The sequence below is a fragment of the Rattus rattus genome, chromosome 1, assembly GCF_011064425.1.
Source record: "Rattus rattus isolate New Zealand chromosome 1, Rrattus_CSIRO_v1, whole genome shotgun sequence".
NCBI classification, from domain to species: Eukaryota; Metazoa; Chordata; class Mammalia; order Rodentia; family Muridae; genus Rattus; species Rattus rattus.
In genome coordinates, this window is record NC_046154.1 from 165,785,670 (window position 1) to 165,807,812 (window position 22,143).

Genomic DNA, 22,143 nt, shown 5'->3' on the forward strand with positions numbered 1-22,143 from the left:
TCACCAGTTTTGTCTTTTATAAGACTATAATTTAAAAAAAAATGTAGTATCTGTAAAAATAAACGATTCAAGCTTTTGTGACTTCCCTCATGTATTACTCTATATGATAAATGTAACACAGTAAACTGTCCTCAGGTTCACGGTGGGGAAGAAGACCCTTAAATCTTGCTGAGAAAAGCCTGTATATTGTTAAGTACAGCCATTCTTAATGTTCACTGTGAAAATGATCAGACTTCCGTGTGTTTAAAATCTCAGTATTATTTAATGAAAACAAATCCCACCCTGTCAGTACAGGGTGCACAGCACTCACTACTCACCATGTTCAAGGAAAAGCACCAGGACAGTACTCAGAGGGTCCACGCACCCGCTCTCCAGTCATAATTTAAAGGTATTTCTCCACGGTAAAGCTACAATAGTTACATACCAAGGCAATACTACATGCTTTACAGAGTCCCATGAAAAAAAATAATTCAATTGATTCTAATCCCTGATGCAAGGCACTTCAAAGCACCCGCATGAAATGCCCATGTAAACAGCAGAGCAGTGCCCCTTTCAAATCACATGACTTGTACACAGCCTGACCCAGACAGAAGGAAAAGGAAAGTCCATCATTGCCACAGCTAAAGGCATGTTAAAAATTTCTACCAAGAAACTGCTTCTCTCATTATATATAGAACAGGCTACATAGCCTCTGTGAAATACAAAACCCTCGTGGACATTTCATATTGCAAAACCAGCGAGCTCCAGGGGTACCATCAAGTCAGAGAACTCTCGAGTGGTCAGGTGTGGATGCATCAGGCATTTCTGAATACCCACTGTTAATATCCACCAGCCCTGGTGGGCCGTCTGTAGCCCCATGGAAAATGCATTAGCAACCACAAAGGCACAAATTCCAATCAACTTTTTCATGAGGCTCACTTAGTCCACAGTAATCAATAGCAGTGACAAAAATTTTTAAATCATTCATCAATGATTAGCTTTATCTAGCAAGAAACGTCCTGTATCAGGACATCCCGCGTACATAGCACCAGTTGGAACAGGACTATTAAGCACCTGCGGCCTCGCATTGCTCACTGGAAAGTTCACTTTCCATGTCAAGGTTAAAATCAGAACAGTGAGGAACGCTGACAGGGATTCAGTAAAACAGACGCGTGGCAGGCTGTACGCGTCCCACTGTGTTCTCAGGAACCTACCAGCTCAGCAGAAGTGTCTGCCTCTAAGGGGGCAAACACACAAGAGGCAGAGGTCAACGGCAGGGCTCAAAAACCCCATCAAGTATGGCCACACTGTTCGTCTCTTACCAACCATCTGCCACACACACCTCTGGGAGAGCAAGGGGGTTCTGAGTTCACCCCCAGCTTTGATTCCACGGAGGGTTAGTCAGCTTCAAACCTGGAGACTGACAGCTGCATTCTCACCGAGTCGACTCTTACTAGCATGCCTTCCTTAGGCATCTAAAGGGATGAGGGCATAGATAGGTATGCACAGTGAAGAGTCAACTATAAATATTCAGACTGTTGCTTTTTTAAAATCACAGATTGAAGTGACTCCTCGAAGAAAACCAGTTTCTTCATACATGAAATATAGTATATAAAAAGCTGGAATGATGGGCAATTCAAATACAAAACTCAAGTACAAAACACCCTACTTTTGGTTTCCAAACTACACAGATTATTCATACCATATATAGTTACACCACTAGCGTAAAGTACTATTAATACTAAAACCCCTCAGTTAGCAAACTGAGGCTCTGTGTCCTGACAACTGCACTAAAACTGCAGCGCTGAGCCCGAGCTGAGGCATCTTCGCTAAGCACGGCTTCCTGCTTCCTGCTCTCCTGTCCCACAACTATTGAAAGAAGGGATCTGCTCTGCAAACGACTGTGCCATCCACTGCCCGTTTGGAACGTCGCTCGGAGCCGATTCTCCTCCCAACTCTGCACTGTTGGCTGCTGGGAAGGAAAAAAAATACTTAGTTCATTGTCCAGTTTAAATTGATCTAATTAGGAGACTTTAAAAGTGCATTAAAGAACTACTAAAATGCTGAGTGAGCTTTAAAAACCAATGATGAGTTATTACTAGATTTTCAGATGGAGGGCCCGCAAACCATCGTTTGCCACTCAAGGAGGGAAAGGCAAACCGCTTGGTTTCCAAGCCAACTAAGATCATCTGTGAGAAGCTTTAATCGCTTGGTTACATTTTCACAGTAGCATTCTAAATCTTGAGCAATCTCCCGCTCTCTAGCATCCCCACCACCCCCAGTCCTCCCTCCGCAAGGACCAGTCTGGAGGGAAACATACTTAGCCCATTTGAAGCAAAGCCACAAGGTTCCCCATTACACGGGTTTTCACCACAGGCACCGCCATACGCTGCCTCATAGCCTGGGTCATACTTTTCTTCCTTAACAGCCGTCCTCTTTGCGTCCTCTGTGGGGAGGGGAAAAGGGGATTGAAATCAATGCTGTATAAAAATTTTCTACGCAAATGCAGCTGAGTCATATAATTTGTGGTTGTTTTTCTTTTTAAGATTTGTTATTTTTGGGGTTGGGGATTTAGCTCAGTTAGGTAGAGCGCTTGCCTAGGAAGCGCAAGGCCCTGGGTTCTGTCCCCAGCTCCAAAAAAAAAAAAAAAAAAAAAAAAAAAAAAGATTATTATTTTTTATCTGTAATGTCTGTGAGGTTGCATGAATTTATATTCATTCGGGTGCCCAAAGAAGCCAGAGGACAATGGATCTCCTGGAACTGGAATTACAGGTACGTGTCAACTGCCTGAAGTGGGTTCTGGGACCCAAACCCTGGTCTTCTGCAAGAGCAACAAGTGCTCCCGACCACTGAGGCATCTCTCGAACCCCATTTGCTATCGTCCTTAAAATTCTTTGTAGCACACAGTAAATTAGGTTGTAAAAACCGGAAAAACCCATTGCACTCCATTTTACACAGAGAGATGCTCCTTGGACTCAGACTACTGGGAAAACCGCGGTATAAGGACCCGTGAACAGACACTAAAACCCGCTATCAGAGGAAGCTGGTGAGGGAGGGACGGTAACGAACCTTGAGCGAGCTGCAGGTCGAACGTGTACTGCACCTCCTGAACGTCCGTGCTGCGCTCGATGCCCTTCAGCTGGTCTCGCAAGTCCTTCAGCTTAATGTAGTAATGGACTTTGTCCTGCGCCCGAGGGAACTGAGCGCACCGGGCACTGGAGGACGGCATGACGTAGCAGAGCTGGGACCAACAAGTTTCAGAGACGTTAACATCTGCCTGGATGCTCGTCTACTGTGCTGAGGAAAACTGAACTTCATTTGACTTAACAGCTTGATACGTATACGTAAATCAACCAAAGAAGCTGCATTTGAAGATCTCCAAGTGTAGCTTGCTTTGAGTTCTTTTATCACAAACTATGGACAAAACCGTGTGTGTAATTAATTTAGAAATGTTCCTAGGGGCTGGATGAAATACTAGAAGTGAATGGTGGAGGGAAAGACACTTGCGTTTATCATGTTGATTGGTGACAAACTGTCCTTAAAGAGCAGAACCCATTTTTTTGTTCTCTATTTATAAATGAGGAAATAAACTATTATATTTACGGCAATTTTTATGTTGGTTTGCCTTTCATATATTACAATTATTTTGCTTTGAGATTTCCTCATCATATATTATAATTATTTTGTTTCGATTACAGAATTCTTAGAAACTCCTGTTTTTTTTAAAGATTTATTTATTTAATATGTGTACACATCATTTTGCCTGCATGTATGCCTACAGGCCAGAGGAGGGCACCAGATCCCACTACAGATGGCTGTGAGCCACCAGTGATTGCTGGAAACTGAACTCTGGACCTCGGGAAGAGCCACCTCTCCAGCCTGAGAAACCCGTGATTAATGGAAATGTGTGGGTGTTAGCATGTTTTATGATAGCACATTCAAGATACTCTTCAGTTAAAATGATCTAGAGTGGACTGGCTGGGGGTGATGGCACACACCTTCAATGCTAGCACTCAGAGGCAGAGGCAGATGGATCTCTGTAGGCTTGAGGACAGCCCTGTGGATTGCACACAGTGAGACCCCTGCCTCTCTCCCTCTCCGTCTCCCACACACAAATAAGAGAGAATAAAAAGAAAGTAAACTCTTTTCACTTCCAGCCAATCACCAGCAACATCGATAGCCTCGTAGAATACACCGTGGAAGACGGGTGTGAGGCACCTTCTTTAGTTAGTTGGTTAGTTAGTTAGTTAGTTAGTTTTGGGGACCGGGCATTGGTATGTGTACCAGTGGAAGTCAGAGGATAACTTGTAGGAGTCAGTTCTCTCCTTCCACACTATGGGTCCGGGGATTGAACTCCGGTTGTACGGCTTGGCGGAAATTGTCTTAAGCCACTGAACCATCCTGCTGGCCCCACGAGCCATCTCCATAACCGCTAACATGGGAGAGCCCAGCCGACGGTAAGTACTGCCATCCTTCGTCTGACGAACTCATCTTTAAAGATTTATGTATTTGTATGCACTGGTGTTTTGTGTGGATGAATATCTGTGTGAGGGTCCCAGAACCCTTGGAACTGGAGTCACAGACAGGAGTGAACGGCCCTGTGAGAGCTGGGAATTGAAGTTAGTTCCTCTGGAAGAACAGCCAGTGCTGTAAGCACAAAGCCATCTCTCAGGCCCAGGCCCAGAGCGTGGGTTTATAAGAAAGACAGCTGGGCCAGCAAAAGCTTAACGCCCTTCCACCTGCCTCACATGTGACGGAACCCTAGGGTCATTCCCACACACACACACACACACACACACACACACACACACACACACACAGATACACACACACACACATACATGCACACAGAGGTGGAAGGGGGGCAAGAAAGCTTCTGGGGGGTTGGGGATTTGTTCAGTGGTAGAGCCGCCACCTAGGAAGCGCAAGGCCCTGGGTTCGGTCCCCAGCCCCAGAAAAAAAAAAAAAAAAAAAAAAAAAAAAAGCAAAGCTTCTGGGCGCCCATGACACCTCTGACTGTGACAGCACGGAACAGGCTGGCTGGCTGTTTGTCTAGCATGTTCAGCTCTAAAATTAAGCTGGGGTTAATTTTACATTTGTAATTTATACAAATGAAGTGGTTAATTTTACCAATGAGGACACCGATGCATACATTATACACATATGTGTGTCTGAATTTGTGCAGTATGTGGCAGTTCCGCTGACATTTAGCTGATGAATACTTTTTCAATAAAACTCTAACTGCATCGGAAAGTCTTAAAGCCGGTTATCAAAACAGGTGGATTCTCTTATGGCAAAGATGACAATGTCTGAGAGAGATGGGAAGGACAGCCAGAGACTTACAGTTTCTGTGTCTGGGATCTTGTGCGGTTGAAGCCCAAATTCCAAGTTCTTAACCTTTACTCCAAAAACTTCTTTACTGAAAATCTCATAAATACCTAAAACAAACACAAATATATTTAACACTGCCCTTGCCCTTAGCATAGAGAAAAGATGAAAAATGTAAAAGTAATTCTTACATTTTCCATTAAACACTGCTATTCGTGGCTGATATTTCTGTAGTTTCTGCACTAGGATACGCCCTCCTTCCCGGAATTCTTTACTGGAATTGAATTGAGAAGCCATGAGGAACATAAACAGAGCAGTGTTTGCAGTGAGCAGCCCTCAACATGGCACACATGCCCTTTTGAATCCTGGTTTGGATCAGCTCCATACAATATTCCTTAGTAGGCGTGAGGCCCGTAGCATCATAAAACTCAAGTTCCATAGCTACCTAGACAGATCCTTGCTGCCTGGCGTCGTCCGTTCCACCATGTTGGTGAAACCAATGCCGTATTTTCCAGGTAAGGTGTGGTCATCCATGTGATTCAGCTGCACCTCGCTCAACCCAGACATGAACAGACACTTCCCTGTGAAAAGAGAGCTCTGTTACCTCCGAGGAACAACTGATGTTGCTAAAACTGAAGGGAAATAAAGGACTTAAAATACGCTAAAAATTAGTAACCTACGTCAAACACCATATTGAACGACAGCTAATTTCTGATTTTAACAATCGTAACTTTCCTACAAGAAACTATCACTTTCTTTGCACGCACAGCTTCAGACTGTGTCCTCACCTAATAATTGACAGTGTCACCACCTTGCCCTTAGACTGCCCCACAGACTAAACTCAAACCTCTTGAGGGTGGAGGAAACTAAGGCACACTTTCTCAGGATTTTAAAGCGATGGGGATGAGATGTTGCTAGGTTCAAAGTCCACCATTAGCATCCTACACATCTGGAGCCTGGCGCTCAGACAAGCAGTGCGTGTGAGGGCAGTGGTAAAGGGGGCGTGGGACACCTTGCACGTGCACAGCAACGCAGTAGAGAGCCTGTTCTAAAGCTCGAAGAAGGAGCCTCTGCTCTCCTTCTACAGAAACTGTCTTTAGAGAATGCCTCGGACAGAGCATTTTATACATAACCGATCGAGACCCAGCCGTCAATGAACTGCTTTTAAGAAACGTTTACAGCTATTCTGTTATGGGTGTGTCTTAGTTAAGGTTTCTATTGCTGTGATAAAAACCAAGACTAAACGCGATTTGGGGACGAACGGGTTTATTTCAACTTACATCTCTCAGGTCACACTCCATCACCTGAAAGAAGTCATGGCAGGAACTCAAGACAGGAACCTGGAGGCAGGAGGTGGTGCAGAGGCCATGGAGGATGCTCCTTATTGGCTTGCCCCACCTGCTTTCTTATACAACTCAGGGCCACCTGCCCAGGGGTGTGAGCACCCAGTGAGCTAAACCTTCCCAATATGGTGACAGCGCTTTCTCAGCTGAGCTTCCCTCAAGCTGAAGTACTCTGAGCTGTGTCACACAGACAAAAAAATAAAAAACAAAACCAACCAGGACAGGCTGCTTTGTCTAGGGTGCTGTGCACCATGTGTGGGGTTGGTACCAAAAGAGCCAGGTGCTCTTGGACTGTAGCTACAGATGGTTGTGAGCCACCATGTAGGTGCTGAGTCAAACCTGGGTGCGCTGGGAGAGCGGCCAATGCTCTCAACCTCTGAGCCACCTCTCCAGCTCCATATTCAACACTTTTTATGTCTCCAAGAAAATAACACTGATAAAAATCTGGGAACATCAACACTTTTGTCTACACTGTCACAGCAAAGTGTTATTGGTACTATATCTATGGAGTACACACACACACACACACACACACACACACACACACACACACACACACACACACACAGTCGCAGTCACTCAAAAACAATCAAGGATCAAGGCCAGGTGCATGCCTTTAAGCCCAGCACTTGGGAGGCAAAGGCAGGAAGGTATCTGTAAGTTCAAGTCAGCCTGGCCTACATAGGAGTTTCTGAGTAGCCAGGACTACATAGAAAGACTCTGTCTCAGAACACCCCTCGCCCCCCCAAAGAAAAAACAGTAATAAGTAAGTAAAATCTTAAAATCATTTGAGCAAAGAGCAGGTACAGAGGCTAGCCCAGTTGTAGAACAAATACTTAGCCCGCTCAGAGTCCTGCTTCCACCCACTCCCCCACCCCCCCTCCGCTCCACAAGACCTCCCGGAAGTGCTCTTTCAGGCCCTCTACTCTCCGACAGTACAAAAGTGCAGTGGCAGTCACACCCGACCCTTGACCTTCAGGCGCACACTCAGGAAAACAAGCAGCACCACCATCCTTGTCACTGTAAAGCCAGCCCATCAATCCCACTAATAAAACACGTCTCTCGGAAGTGACTGAAAGTGGAGACACTCACAGAAGTGATTTCCGGGCCCAGGGTAATGATGCCCTTTGTAAGCAGCCATTAATCCTGGATTGATGCCAATCTAGAAAACAAAGCAATTAAACACGTTTATATTTAAAATGGGGCTTGAAAACCAAGACAAATATTCCACTGTTTCAGATGCAAAATTCATATAAACAGCAGGCTGTTCTATTACCGCCACACCCCATACTACACAAGACATTGAATTATTTTTGTTATTTCCTAAAAAAAATAAATAAATAAAAAATAAAAATAAAAAAATAAAAAAGGAGGGAGGGCTAGAGAGATGGCTCCGGTTAAGAGCACTGACTGCTCTTCCAGAGGTCCTGAGTTCAATTCCCAGCAACCACATGGTGGCTCCCAACCATCTGTAATGGGATCCGATGCCCTCTTCTGCTGTGTCTGAAGACAGCAAGAGTTTGCTCACATAAATAAAAATCTTTGAGAGAAAGGAAGGAAGGAAGGAAGGAAGGAAGGAAGGAAGGAAGGAAGGAAAGAAGGAAAAGAAAAGAGCCAGGCGCTGGTGGTGCAGCCTTTAATTCTAGTCAAGAGAAGTAGAGGCAGTCGGATCACTGAGTTTGAGGCTCGCCTGGTCTACAAAGTGAGTTTCAGGACAGTCAAGGCTATAGAGAAACCCTGTCTGTTTGGAAAAAAATCGCAAAATAAACAAAATCCTTCTTTTTAGAAGAACACTATCTGTAAGGACCATTGTTGAGTAAAGTTAATTCTCTGGTGTTATGTATTGTCAAACAAGGGCAAACATTCTTACAATCACAATATCCAGATTGAAGGTCAAAATGTCAGGGAGAGTCTTGGTCAGAAGCTCAGCTTCAGAGACGCCGTTGAACCGGTCCACTTTCCTTTTCACTTTAAAGGTGTCTGTGATTTTCTCTTGCTTTTCTTTTGATTTTGTGGACTTGCCAGATTTCTTTGAGGCAGCAGGCTTTTTGGGCTCCACTGGGTCCTGGGCCTCTGCTGCCTTGGTTTTCCTTTTCCTTCTCTTTGGAGCCTCTGAAACAGTGATTCCCAGAAGGTGGGCGTAGAAAACATAGACACTGCAGGCGATCCCACAGCAGCCACCCTATGAACACCCATGTTCCTGGATCCCAAGCCTGTCCTTGAATTTCTATCTCCCCTGAAGCTTCCCTAGGCACCTCTGATAGTCCCAGACTTGTCTTCCACACAATCAGTCGGGTTCTTGGTTTCCCCGGGATCTATACCACTCTATAGTTACTCTAAGTACATAAATCGTTAAGTAAACACATTTTTGCACAAGGCCAGACAAGGTGGCCCACATCTTTAACACAAGTATTCAGGAGGCAGATAAAGAATTTCAAGAGGCGAAGGTCACCCTGATCGATATACTAAGATCCTGTCCTCAAAGGGAAGAATTTTTAACTCACTTCCCACTAGTGGACACACCGGTGGCTTCTGGCTTGTTTTAGGGGTCATGGGGCATAGACTGCTCCATACACCTCCAGAGTGACTCAAAGGTGCAGAAGCCAAGCCCTCTGAAGGCAGCGCTGCTCAAAGGTAAGAGCAGAGCTGTGTCCTCAGGACCCCACGTACTGACTGAACGCACTACAGCTGAACATTACGTGCTGAGACCTACTCCGTACACTACAGAGTGTGTCTAACATGGCCTACCATTTCTACCCAGCAAATGCTAGTCCTGACAGTCCAGTGTGTCTCCTGACAATCGTAATGTCTCCTGAGGCACTCTTGGCTGAGAAACAGAATCAGTTATTCAACAAGAAGCCTGGGTTCCTTCATCTTTGACACTTTGAATGCCTTCCTATTTCCTCTGGCCCCATTCTACTATGAATTTTCCCAACCAAGCCTGGAAGGTTGCTTCAGTCTCTCCTTACCAGGGCTCTGCCACCATAGGCTAGCAGCTGGAGACCCCTACTTCTCAGTGTCTGCAAACACAGGAGAAGTGGGGCAGGAGAGAGCCCCAGCCATTAAGTCAGGTGTGGCCCTGAATTACAAGGCAACTGTGAGCACAGTCCTCACGTAAAACGCTGCTACTGCTACCCAACACCTCCTCAATCAACATGGCCGCTCTTCCAGTTCTTTACCTCAGTGTGGCAGGCACACCGTGCAACCAACTGCATGTCAGAAATGTATGCCTGCTTTGGACAGTGCTTGAGTCTGCCCACCAAAGGTTCCGGTGTTTGATGCTTAGCTTTGCTGGGAGATGTAAAGAGGTGTTACCTGGGGGAATGCCCTTAGAAGGCAGCGTCACTCCCTGTCTCAGTGGCTTCCTGTCTGGTGATGTGACTCTCTCACACGAGCCCCTGCCACTGTGGGACCATCTGCCCTGAGACCTTTCTCAGAGCTGAGCAAATGGTGAGACCATCTGAACCTCTGAACCTTCAGAGCGGTGCACAAAACCCCTTTCTCGGGGCTGGAGAGATGGCTCCGTGGTTAAGAGCACTGGCTGCTCTCACCGACAACCTGTTTTGATTCCTGGCACCCACTTGGCAGCTCACAGCCTTCGGTAACTCCAGTTCCAAGGGGTGCCACACCACTGGCTGTTCTCAGAAGGTACCAGACAGGCAAGTGGTTCAGAGACTTGTAAGTAAAACACTCATACTCATAAAAAATTAACAGAATACACCTTTAAAAAAAGTTACTAAAAAATGTTAGTCAGCATCAAGTTCATCATAATAACCTAAGAGATACAACCGGAACTTTTCAGTCTCTCTTTCTCGCTCAGCATCTACAGGAAACACAGCAACTGTAGCCAACAAACCGCACCTCCTGGGTGCTTCCCAACTCTTTCTCCACGCACTCCAGTGCTCCTCATATCTTCCCACTTACGTAAATAATCTCTGACCAACTCTGTGCCTCCCATCAGTCTGCTCTTAACCCTGCAGACTGACCTTTAAATGCCCATTCACCCGAGTCACTCCTTGGCTCCCTACTGCTTTGGGAGCAGCGGTGTGCACTCCTGAGGGTCCATGAAGGCCTGCCTGCCTCATGTGCTCCCATTTCCACCATGTCCTCTGCTCCAGAACCCAATGGTTCACCATCACTCAGGGGTTTGGCGGCCATGCCTCCTTTGTTGTTCATAGGATGACATTCTGCCTCGACTTCTGGAGTTCCTGTGTTACTGCTCTGCAGCCTCTGAGCGCCTGGACCAAGTTAAATGCCAACGCTGTGAGCTGTCTGGTCACCCGTTCTGTGCCCTCTGCAGCACCTGAGTTCACTCACTGCTCTGCTGAGGCGGAGGCATGGAGGGTGAGTGACTGCGTAAGTAAGGACTATACCTGGCACAGGATCCTGGGCAGGAGCTTCTGCAGGCACCTGCTGTCCGGCCACGTCTGCCATGTTCGGAGCCTCCGCCATCATTTGTTGGAATGGAAATGAATACAGAGCTTGAACTTGCTCCAGAGAGTAGCTGAAAGAACAAACAGGAACAAGTCATGCTGCCGCAGTACAAGCTGCCCAAGGGTGAGTTCAATGAGTAAAGAATCGTCAGACTCCAAACAGTTCACAGGCAAATCGTAGTCATTATTTAGGTAATAGGAGAGAAGGAAGGGCTATTCCATGCAATACTTTCCTGACTTTACCAAGCGCACGCACATGTACACACACACACGCGCGCGCGCGCGCGCACACACACACTCCCACACACACACACTTGCGTTAACTCTTACTGTTCAGAGGCCAGATATGCCACCAACACTTCCCTGTACTTCCTCTGAAAGGAGATCACAGGAGTTTTCGAGTTGATAGGCTTGGAGGACTATCAATCCATGTGAATTAAAATCATAAATACAGCATATATACCCACTCCACGTCTTGGCGCAAAATTTCCCCCCTTCAAATAGTATAACTTAGTTGTTCTTTTGGCTTCTCTGTGTGATTTTTTTTTAAATTATATTCATTCGATCTGGCTTTTTGGTTATTGTTAGTCCTTTGTTTTAGTTATTGCTTACTACTTTGTAGAGAGTAGAAATGGATTATTTTGTAAATATCTGTTCAACCTGTGAAACAAACAAAATTCTCTAGCCTCTCTTTTGAGCATGATTTAAACTCCATTAAAAGCACAGCACGCTATGAAAATTCTCCCTAAGGAGCTTGATTATCCTGACGCTGCATGACAATTGGAGATTCTTATGACAGAAATCTATTTAGTTTTCTCTTCATTTACAGAGCACACTGTAGTGAAAATCCAAGTGCTTCTGAGGAATCTTTTTCTTATGGCCTTGGCTCAATGATAAGCCAGACCTGCTCACCCGTGAAGCACAACAAAGAGGCCTGGAAGGTGGAAAGAAAGCACACAGGACCAAATGTACCAGATATGCTGGAGTGACCGAGTTAGGCGTGGTGGGAGGTTCCAGTGACGTTGGAAATGGAATGAGGATGGGAGCTGAAGCGATGGCTTAGCAGGTAACAAAACAAGCTGCTCTTCAAAGATGATGTGGGTTGAGTTCCCACCACTGGCATGGCCGCTGGCAGCCATTCCTAACAGCAGTTCCAGAAGATCAGATACCTTCTTCAGGCCTCAGCAGTCACCAGCCACAAGCACAGACTACACACACATGCTGCAAAACACTGACACATACAGGCTAAAATACATAAGCAGATAAGCCTTTAGAAACAAGAACATGCAAATGGGAAATGAGGTTGGTCTACCCATTCTGTTTTTCTAAAAACAATACTGGAACATTCTTTTTTTTTTTTTTTCCAGAGCTGGGGACCGAACCCAGGGCCTTGTGCTTGCTAGGCAAGAGCTCTACCACTGAGCTAAATCCCCAACCCCATACTGGAATATTCTACTGTAAATTATCTCAAGATTATCTTATCACACATTTTACTTTTTGTGTAAGAAATTTTAATATTCCTAACTTCTGAGGTAGTTCAGTAAATGGCAGTCCTTTGTCTCTAAAAAAAAAAAAAAAAAAAAAGCAAGGCATACAGGCCTTGCTGGCATGGTGATGCACACCGGTAATTCCACCCCAGTTACAGAGAGATCCTGACTCATAACACAGAGAGCAAGCAAGCAACAGAAACAGGCCCCAAATCCTCTTCTGGACTCTGTGTGGACTTTTACATGCATGGTGCGCCCACTCACTCTCCTATACACTCAAACACACATAAATAAGAAAGCAAAGGTCAAACAAGCCCCTTCTGTAGTAAGATTTATCTCAATAAAAAGGCCAAATCAAGAGGTAACAGACTGCTGGCCAGTGTTGGGACACCCTTTAACCCCAGCACTCAGACAGGTGAAATCTGAGTTCCGGCCAGCCTGGTCTACAGAGCAAGTTCCAGGATAGCCAGAGCTACACAGAGAAACAGTGTCTTGAGAAAACAAAACAAACAGACAAAAACAAAGTTTACATAAACTTAGAACATCCCAGATAACCTTAAATGGTACACAACAGATTTCCCACACTACCTCATTGTGTCAACTCTGCTCCCTTAGACTGTTCATTCCCCGGGGAGAGATGCCTTCCCCTGGCTTGGCCCATTCAAGAACACTACACTAACAGCCACATGTGCCTTGAGACTTTCTGCCCACGAGCACACATGATGAAACAGACAAGAAATACGCTGTATGTTTATCATGGCTTCTCTGCCCCTGCTCTGAGCCCTGAGCTATCAGACAGGCTCCTGTGAGTACTGCCTGGAGTTTCCTCTCCAACTCCTCAATCAAGTACTCAGCACAGGTCACACAGGGGACACAGGAGAACAGACTGCGAGAGGCTAACTTAAGATGCTACACACTCACAGACAACAGGGGCCCAATTCCAGCAGATAGGCACTTTGGCTTCAAGAAGGGTTGCTGGAGAGAGGGTCAGGCACCAGTGAGGAAGAATATTAACTCTTCCTTTAAAGGTTTATTTCTTTAAAACAAACAAACCACACTCCAAAAGAATAGTAATTCGAAGGGTAATTTTACGTCGAAGAGTGTTGTCTGCATATACGTGCACTATGCACATGCAGTGCCTATGGCGGTCAGAAGGGGGCCCAGGTCCTCTGTACCTGGACTTACGGATCGCTGTGAGCCTCCACGTGGGTGCCAGGATCAAACCCAGGCAGGCCCTTTGTAACTGCTAAGCCTTCTCTCCACTCCCAAAATTATATTTCTTTAAATACACCTCTCAGATTATATAATGGCTCAATAAAGTATCTTACAGCAACAAGAGAAAATACTACGCAGCCACTCAAAGTTCATTGGTATTATGAAAATATATAGAAAAAGTCTATTTAAAATATTTTGCATAGGGATTTGTTGATGTTTGAGACGAGGTCTCATCTAGTCCAAGCTGGTCTTGTCTCTACATAGTTCAAGGTGACCTTGAACTCCTGCTCCTCCAGCTTCTATTTTCCAAGTGTTAGGGTTATAAGCATGTATGATCAGACCTGGCCATGAGGATTAAAGTTAGCATCACAGCTTCCTAACACCCAACAGAAAGGTGGAATATAACATCTCTTATGTGGGTGCACGCAGAGGTCAGAGGTCAGAGGTCAGAGGTCAGACTCAGGTCTCTTCCTCGTCATTAGACAGGGTCTCTCACTGAACCTGAAGCTCCAAGACAGGATAGACCCACTGGCTAACAAACCATGGAGACCCTCCTGTCTCTGCCTACCCTGTGCTAGGAAGACAGTCATATGCCCAAGTTTCCACATAGGTAATGCAGCAAACACTTTACCACGTAAGCCATACATGTACACAGAAGCCTTCATAAACGTGAATACTATTAGACCAGAATTCTGGACAACCTAATTTTGTTATTGAATACTAGTTAAATCTGCAAGTGACATAAACTTGCTTGTACCTACGCTTGTCTGCGTGCGTGTATGTGCATGACATGCATGTACTATCTGTGGAGGCCAGAGGAGGAAGTCGGAGCCCATACTGGAGTTACAGACGGTTGTGAGCAAACCTGTGGGTGATGGGAGCTCATACCCTCTGCAAGAACAGGCAGTGCTCTTGACTGTTGAACCATCTTTCCAGCCCCCTGCTCAAAAGATTTTAAAAAGTATGTTCCATGCACGCGCTCACTCCTGCCTTCCTGGGCTAGAATTCTGCAGTGTTCCTGAAAGCTAAGTCTCCAGGAGAGGGGCAGCAACAAGGAGAGCTGAGTCATACCCCGTTCCCAGCTCCCCTCCCTCGCTGTGATAACGCAGAACTAGGTTTAGCAGCCCCGAGACTAAGCAGCAGTAAATCTGCTGAGATCTGAGCAGGCCCTATGCTCGTTCCTTTCCTGGTTTGTATGGCAACACCTGGAAGAAAAGCAACTTAACAGACTAGTTTATTCCCACACTTGGTTCAGAATACAGTCCATCGTGCTAGGGAAGGCTAGGCAGTGTGGGCCATTTGGTCTGTCTGCCGACCAGGAGGCACCGAAAGAGGAATGCGGTGCTAAGCAGGCTCTTTCCTTCCCCCTTTTTGGAGTCAGTCCAGAGAAGGATAAACAGGGAAATCACAGGACAGCAGAAGGGGAAGTCTTTTATTCCAGAGTCTGGTTGAGAGTCAGAAATGTTAACACAACTCAAAGTCACAAGTCCCTACAGACTGCCCATCTTTCTAAAGACATACAAGTAAGAAAACTAAAATCTACAAACTGGGGGCTGGAGAGATGGCTCAGTGGTTAAGAGCACCGACTGCTCTTCCAAAGGTCACTGAGTTCAATTCCTAGCAACCACATGGTGGCTCCCAACCATCTGTAATGGGATCTGATGCCTTCTTCTGGTGTGTCTGAAGACAGCGACGGTGTACTCATATGTATAAAATAAAATCTTAAAACAAACAAACAAACAAAAAAACCCAACAAAGTAAGTTTAATCAGGCCTTGTTGACTGTGACCTTGAGTTTAACCGTCTCACGTCCCTAATTCTAAACAACACACCTGATACGATCACTGTGATTTTACTGACAAGGGGAATCCTTCAAGAGGAAAACAGAGCAGTGGTGGGTGTGAATGAGAGTGGTCTCCACAGGCTCAAACATCTGCATGTTTAATTCTTAGTTGATGACCGGTTTGGGAAGGATTAGGAGGTGGCCATGTAGGAGTTAAGTGTGTCACTGGGGTTGGGCTCTGAGGTGTCAAAGCCCACTCCAGCCCCCCTCAACTCCTCAGATATCCTCGGATCAGGATGTAAAGCTCTCAGCTATAGTTCCAGGACCACAGCTGTGTGCTCCCCACCGCGATGCTAATGGACTCTGAAACTGTCAGCATAGCCCTTAATTAAACACTTCCCTTCATCAGAGCTGGTGTGATGCCTCTCCACAGCAACGGGACAGATGTCTCTTTTTTCATCTAAGTCTTTAAACCTTGCTGCAAACTATATTCCCTTAAGACCCAGAAACACCTGTGCACTTCCCCCTTGAGAAGCTGTATGTGTTAGGTGTGTACTAACTAAACTAAGCTTTTAAACTAAGCTTGTCATGTCGTCCCCACCCCCACCACCTCTATGCCTGGGCCAGGGACATGGCCCATCAGGTAAAGGTGATTGCCACCAAACCTGGTGACCTGAGCCTGATCTGCAACCATAAGAAAAATGTTTTTGTGACCTTCATACTCATGCTGTGGCACATGGGCACTCCGTGCACGCACGCACGCACACACACACACACACACACACACACACACACACGGAGAAGAACGTTAGAGGAAAATAATAAATAATTACACGTGCTTATTACTCTGACTCATCCTGACACTGTCCTGGGCAGTGCAGTGCAATGCTCAGCTTTACTGAGCGGAAGTCTGCAAGAGGGCAGGCTACTGACCCCTGAAAGTGCCACCACATTCAGGGCAGGTCTCCTCAGGTAAACTTCTCTGGAAACACCCTAAGGGCAGGTCCGGATGTGTGTCTCCTAGGTGATTCCAGGACATTGATAAACTCCACAGGCCCCAGACCCGTCTCTGTGAAACGTAATGGCTCCTAAGCTACACAGAAGTGCTCCATTCTCTCTTCTTCCGGTATCTGTCGGTCTCACCGATCCACACTGCCTCTTTCCTGTGCAGGCTTCTCTCCCGGACCCATCCTACCGACTAGTACCGACCTCCCATTTCCAGAACTGGTTCCTCTCAACACACACACAGCCGACTAAGGTCTGTGGAAAGTCACCTCACTGCATGCTCGCCATCCTGGCGCAGAAGCAGAGGAAGGAGGAGGATGGGCTGGAAGCTTGGGACAACATAGCATAGCAAGACTGTCCAAAGCTAAAGCAAAACAAAACAGTCTAGCTGATTCGGTTCTGACCTGCTGTTTTAAATCTTTTAAGGCTTTCTCAAGAAACTTCTTTAATTTTAAGTTATTTTACATTGTTCTAAGGGTCTAAGAGGCCATTTTCAAAATACCTTTGCTCATCTCACTTGAACAAGTATATATCATACTGAATACCCACAAAACAGTGACCAGGGCTTAATGAGCGTCTACAGGGGGTTGGTGTGGTATTGCTATGTATTTGTACTGGCTGGTTTTGTGTCAACTTGACACAAACTGGAGTTATCACAGAGAAAGAGCCTCCCTTGAGGAAATGCCTCCATGAGACCCAGCTATAAGGTATTTTCTCAATTAGTGATAAAGGGTAGGAGGGCCCCGCCCATGGTGGGCGGTGCCATCCCTGGGCTGGTAGTCCTGGGTTCTATAAGAATGCAAGCTGAGCAAGTCAGGGGAGGCGAGCCAGTAAGCAGCATCCTCCATGGCCTCTGCATCAGCTCCTACCTCCAAGTTCCTGCCCTATGTGAGTTCCAGTCCTGACTTCCTTTGGTGATGAACAGCAATGTGGAAGTGTAAGCTGAATAAACCCTTTCCTCCCCAGCTTGCTTCTTGGCCATGTTTTATGCAGGCAGGAATAGAAACCCTAAGACAGTATTCAAATGCCAAATACTGGTGTTCTATATCTGGATGCCCTCCCAAAGGAGTTTCTCAGGGATAAGAAGATCCTCACATATACCAGCTTTGTTGTGTAAACCTTGCCCCCTACCCCCACCCCCTTAACCCTGATTGGTTAATAAAGATGCCTACAGCCTGGTCTCAGAAGAGGGGACTGAGCGAAGGTTCCTGGGCTTGGGTCTCAGGAGGGACCAGAAGAGAGAGAAGAAGGAAGTCCCAATGGAGTGACAGGGGTCATGAGCACACAGCCATGAGGGCTGGCCTGATGCAGCAGGAACAGCTTGAACAAAACATGGCAAGTCATACCTCGGTTATCGTCAGGGAACCAGACAAAAGAGCACAGAGGCTTGAGATCTGACCAGTTCTAGTGGTTTAAGCTTATTATAACATCTGAAGGTTTGGTGTCTTATATTTGGGAATTAAATGATCTATGGTGGGTTAGGAAACCCCCAAATAGTATTTACTACAACACACAGAGCTCCAGGAAGCTGGTAATGTGGACCGTGAAGGAACACCACATACACATCTGCTGCAAGGGGTGCCACACGGAGAATGCACACTTACCAGTGCGTTAGCTCCTGCACGCAGAGTGCACAAAGACTTTAGGACTAATCAGAATATCCAGTTCATGCCAGGCCTGGTGGGAAAGGCCCATTAATCCCAGTCATCTGGGAGGCTGAGGCATGAATTTAAGGTCCACTTGAGCTACAGAGTGAATCCAAGGGTAGCCAAGGCAACCCCTTTCAAAATACAGAGTAAGAAGATGGCTGGGGACGTGACTCAGGGGTAAGGTGCTTGCTTAGCACACTGGAGGCCTGGGGCTCAATCCACCAACCACACCCTCCCAAATAATAATTATCTAGGTTCATTTTAACAGTAGTATGACATCAAGACCCCCCCCCCGCACACAAAATTAAGCTTATTTGGTCTTGGGGGAGAGAGACAAAGAGAAACCACACATACACATACACACACACACACACACACACACACACATACACACGCATGCACGCACGCATGCAAGCAAACCAAGTACTCCAGATACAGCATCAACATGAACTCCAACAGTTTCTTTCTGGAAACAAACTTATATGAACACTGCTCATATGCCTTACTCAGTCTTGGTTCCCCACCCCCATCCCCCAACCCCCGCACCTACATGTGAGACCGTGCCTCTTTTTGTTCATGATTCATTAATCCACTCAGCATTTATTTATGTAGACTCCGATTCAATCTATCAGTTCTACAAACCCCTCTGAAAGCTGGGCCGGGGCATTCGCCACTTTCACTGGCTCCCTGCAGTTGGTAAACTGTTGAACAGAGCTGGAAGTAGATTACCTGTCTTGTGAGTACAGACACCCTTCTGCAGTGTGCCCTTGAATCTGTAGGTGGTAAACCTGGCTTTCACGTCACCCCCATGGACGGCCATTAACCCCCGTCAATCTACGAAAAGATGTATAATAATACAGCCGTCGAACGGGGGAGGGGGGAAAGGGGGATGTGAAGACAGAATCACTTGCCTAAGTTCAATGTCCATTCCCCACTCAACAGGCGAGCTAATTCTTCGCCAGGCCTATTACCTAAATCAGTATTCCGTTTACCTGCGAAGACCTTGCCATCTTGTTTTTCTTATTTAGTTTTCTGTGACGAGTCTACATCTCCAAACCTATACTTTGGCAGGTCTGCCCTGACATCCCCTCGCACCCTAAGGGACAATTTTAAAGACCGACTCCAAATTAAAGACAAAGGTACAATCTCTAAATTGCCTTCTTGGCGTGTTATACACACTCGACAGCAATAGCATCTACCCTGCGAGGATGCAGAGGACGCCGCTGCAAGCACATTCACAGGGCACCCGCTCGGCCTCTACAGCCCACGGTGATGGAGAATGAAGAACTGCGGGCGGAGGCTGCGGCCGCGCACACACCACCTTTTAAAGCTCGCGGGTACCCGAGGCTGAGGACCTGCGCGGATCGCGGGGGGAAAGGGGAGCAGTGAGGTCTCCACCGCGCACGCGCAGGCCGGCCTTTGTGCCGGCCGCGGCCCTGGCCGACCCCAGCCGCCAGAGCCCGCGTTACCTGCGCGCGGCCTCCGCGTCCATGGCGGCGCCGCTGAGAGTGCGGCTACTCCTGCCGAGCCCGCGGGCGCCCGCTCTGCGGATCGGCCTGCGGACTCACCACAGGATCGGGGCAGCCGGTGGACGGATGGCGCTGGCCTCGGCCCCTCCCACGCTGCTACATCACCGCGGCGAGTCCACAGCGCACTTCCGTCCCCCTCCCTCCGGAGGCCGGTGGCCTCGCTGTCACATGACACTGGCCAAGCCAATGGCGTCTCCTTTTTGGGGCGCCCCGACAGCCGCTTAGCCTTTCGGGAAACGTGGGTTTCGAAGAGGATGGGGAGCGCACGGCTGACGTCAGCTTTTGTGGGCTCTAAATTTCCTTGTGGGTGTGGGTTAAGGGTGACGGCCTTTGGGATGTGTAGGTGGACGGTTATGCTTGGTAGCAAATTCATGTCTTTTCACCCCACGTTTTGGGTGGGTTAAAAGCTACCGGTCTTGGGGCTCTCAGAGCCTGGGCTACCAATCAGGGAGCCTGCACGAGCTGGACCTCGACCCCCTACACATTTGTAACAAATGTGCAGCTTGGTGTTCATGTGAGTCTAACAAGTGGAACAGGGCTGTCTAGGTCTCTCTGTTCCTTGCCAGTGGATCCAGCGCGGACTGGGGGAGGGGGATTAAGTAGGTCGGAAAGGATGTGCCTAGACCTGCTGAGACTTAAGCCAAGGGTAGTACCCAAGGGGGCAGGATTTGGGAGGATGGGACTGGGAGCGGGGAGGGGAGGAAGGGCCGTCATTGAGAAGTAAAATTAATTAAGATTAAAATAAACAAAACTACTTGTCTTGGTTGGGCATCCCAGCATTTGGGAGACAGAGACAGGCAGAACTAAGTGAGGTTGGCTTGTTTGTAGAGCGAGTTCCAGGACAGCCAAGACTACACAGAGAAACTGTGGCGAAAAACTCAAGTGATAATAAAAACTGTGCCTTAAACAAAGCAACAAGAAAATTGCCTTTCTCGTCGGTTCCTGTGATGCTGAGTAGGGCTGGTTGGAATTGGAAAACCTAAGATTGGAGGCCCCTACCGAAGATTTGCATAAACTGTTCTCTGCTTTGGAGTTGGACAAACACCAGCCTTTAAAGTCCATGACGCTAAATGCGAGATGGGTCTCTGCTTCAGAGTCTTACACACCAATCTCACTTCGATTTCCCAGAGGTTCTTTTGGTTTTTGAGATAATCATACTGTGTACCCCTGACTGGCTTAGAACTTTGCATCTGGAATCCAGGCTGGCCTCAACCTGAGGTCAGTCTCCTGCTTCATTCCCAAGTACTGACTGGGATTACAAAGCAAGTGCCACCATCCTTGGCTTTCAGAGGTTCTAAGAGCTTTTGTTTTATTTCTTCATAATGTCTGTCATGGATGTTTGGCCAGAAGAGTTGTCTGAGGGTGTCTGGCCATCTTCATGAATTCCAGCGTCATGGCACCTAGGCTTTGAGGTAGCCTTTTGTAAAGGGTCAGTGGTTGTTATCTGAGATTTGATGGGTTGTTCCTTTGAAGGGTTCTCAGGCTGTACATTACGTGGTCTTGAGACGTACCTGGCAAACCAGGAAGTTTCCTGTGTCTGCGAATCTTAGGTAATGGTTCCTTCACAGCCCCTAGATCCTATAAGAGGTTTTGGTGTGTAGAAGTTGACTTGCTAAAAATGCCTTTTGCGTAACAACAAAAAGCACTTTTAGGGGTTTGGAGAGATAGCTCAGCAGTGTTTGGGAGTCCTGTGGGAAAGTGAGGAATAGAAATGAGCAAGCCCAGAGTAGCCAAGGACACTATGAAAAGACCTACGGAGTCAACTAACCTTGGCTCCCAGAGACTGAACCACCAACCAAAAAGCAGTCAGGGACTGGACCTGGGCCCTGTACACATTTGCAGCAGATCGAGGCTTGGTCTTCATGTGAGTCCCCTGAACAATTGGAGGGGGACTGTCTCTGACTCCTTTCCCTCGACGGACTGCCTGGTTGGGTCTCAGTGGGAGAGGATGTGATTAGTCCTGCTGTGGCTTGCTCTCCCACGATGGAGTGAGTTGTCCAGTGAGTGTACTCTGAGGAGGTGGGGAGGAAGTAGTGGGAGGAGGGGTGGGGGGGCCGTGATCAGGATGTAAAGTGAATAGGTAAGTGGGGGACACTTCAGGAAATGGCCTGCATTCAGTCCTTGAGAAGCTGACCAGTCACCCCACCATGTCTCTCTTCACTGGCTCTGACTAACCCAGAACATTTTTACTCCACGAGTAAAGGGCCCGACTGAATTAGATTCACCCAGTTTGTTCCACTAGAGTCCTAGGTTAATTTACAATGATCTGTGCGCCCTCCCCCACTACCCCCGTGACTTGTGAGCTCAGAGATGGCCACAGCTTTGGGCGCCATTTTTTTCTTCCTCCTAGGATATTTTAAAGAAAAGCGTATTGGCAGCTGGAGAGACGGCTC

At 47.0% G+C, this 22,143-nt stretch overlaps 1 protein-coding gene across 2 annotated transcripts; it reads right to left on the minus strand.

Moving 5' to 3' along the window:
- Positions 1 to 240: 240 nt before the first annotated feature.
- Positions 241 to 19,894, minus strand: Tdg (thymine DNA glycosylase). 2 transcript variants are annotated; one of them, XM_032910709.1, is made up of 10 exons: positions 19,691 to 19,891; positions 11,024 to 11,154; positions 8,521 to 8,762; positions 7,743 to 7,812; positions 5,753 to 5,888; positions 5,499 to 5,581; positions 5,323 to 5,417; positions 3,049 to 3,220; positions 2,300 to 2,425; positions 241 to 1,951 (listed from the first exon to the last, which is right to left on the minus strand). In XM_032910709.1, exons 1-10 carry the CDS (start codon positions 19,711 to 19,713, stop codon positions 1,809 to 1,811), a joined length of 1,221 nt encoding a protein of 406 aa, XP_032766600.1. In that variant the 5' UTR covers positions 19,714 to 19,891; the 3' UTR covers positions 241 to 1,808. The 2 variants fall into 2 exon arrangements, with proteins under 2 accessions (XP_032766600.1, XP_032766609.1); XM_032910718.1 differs by having other exon boundaries at positions 243 to 1,948; positions 19,691 to 19,894.
- Between the last annotated feature and the right edge of the window lie 2,249 nt (positions 19,895 to 22,143).

What these genes read in the sequence shown, in the direction of transcription:
- Tdg (XM_032910709.1), bottom strand. Translation starts at nt 19,713, where the DNA reads ATGGACGCGGAGGCCGCGCGCAG. An exon ending in GGCAGCAAGGATCTGTCTAG is followed by an intron (nt 5,582 to 5,752) that starts GTAGCTATGGAA and finishes ATTCAATTCCAG; the next exon opens with TAAAGAATTCCGGGAAGGAG. An exon ending in CGACCTGCAGCTCGCTCAAG is followed by an intron (nt 2,426 to 3,048) that starts GTTCGTTACCGT and finishes CCCTCCCCACAG; the next exon opens with AGGACGCAAAGAGGACGGCT.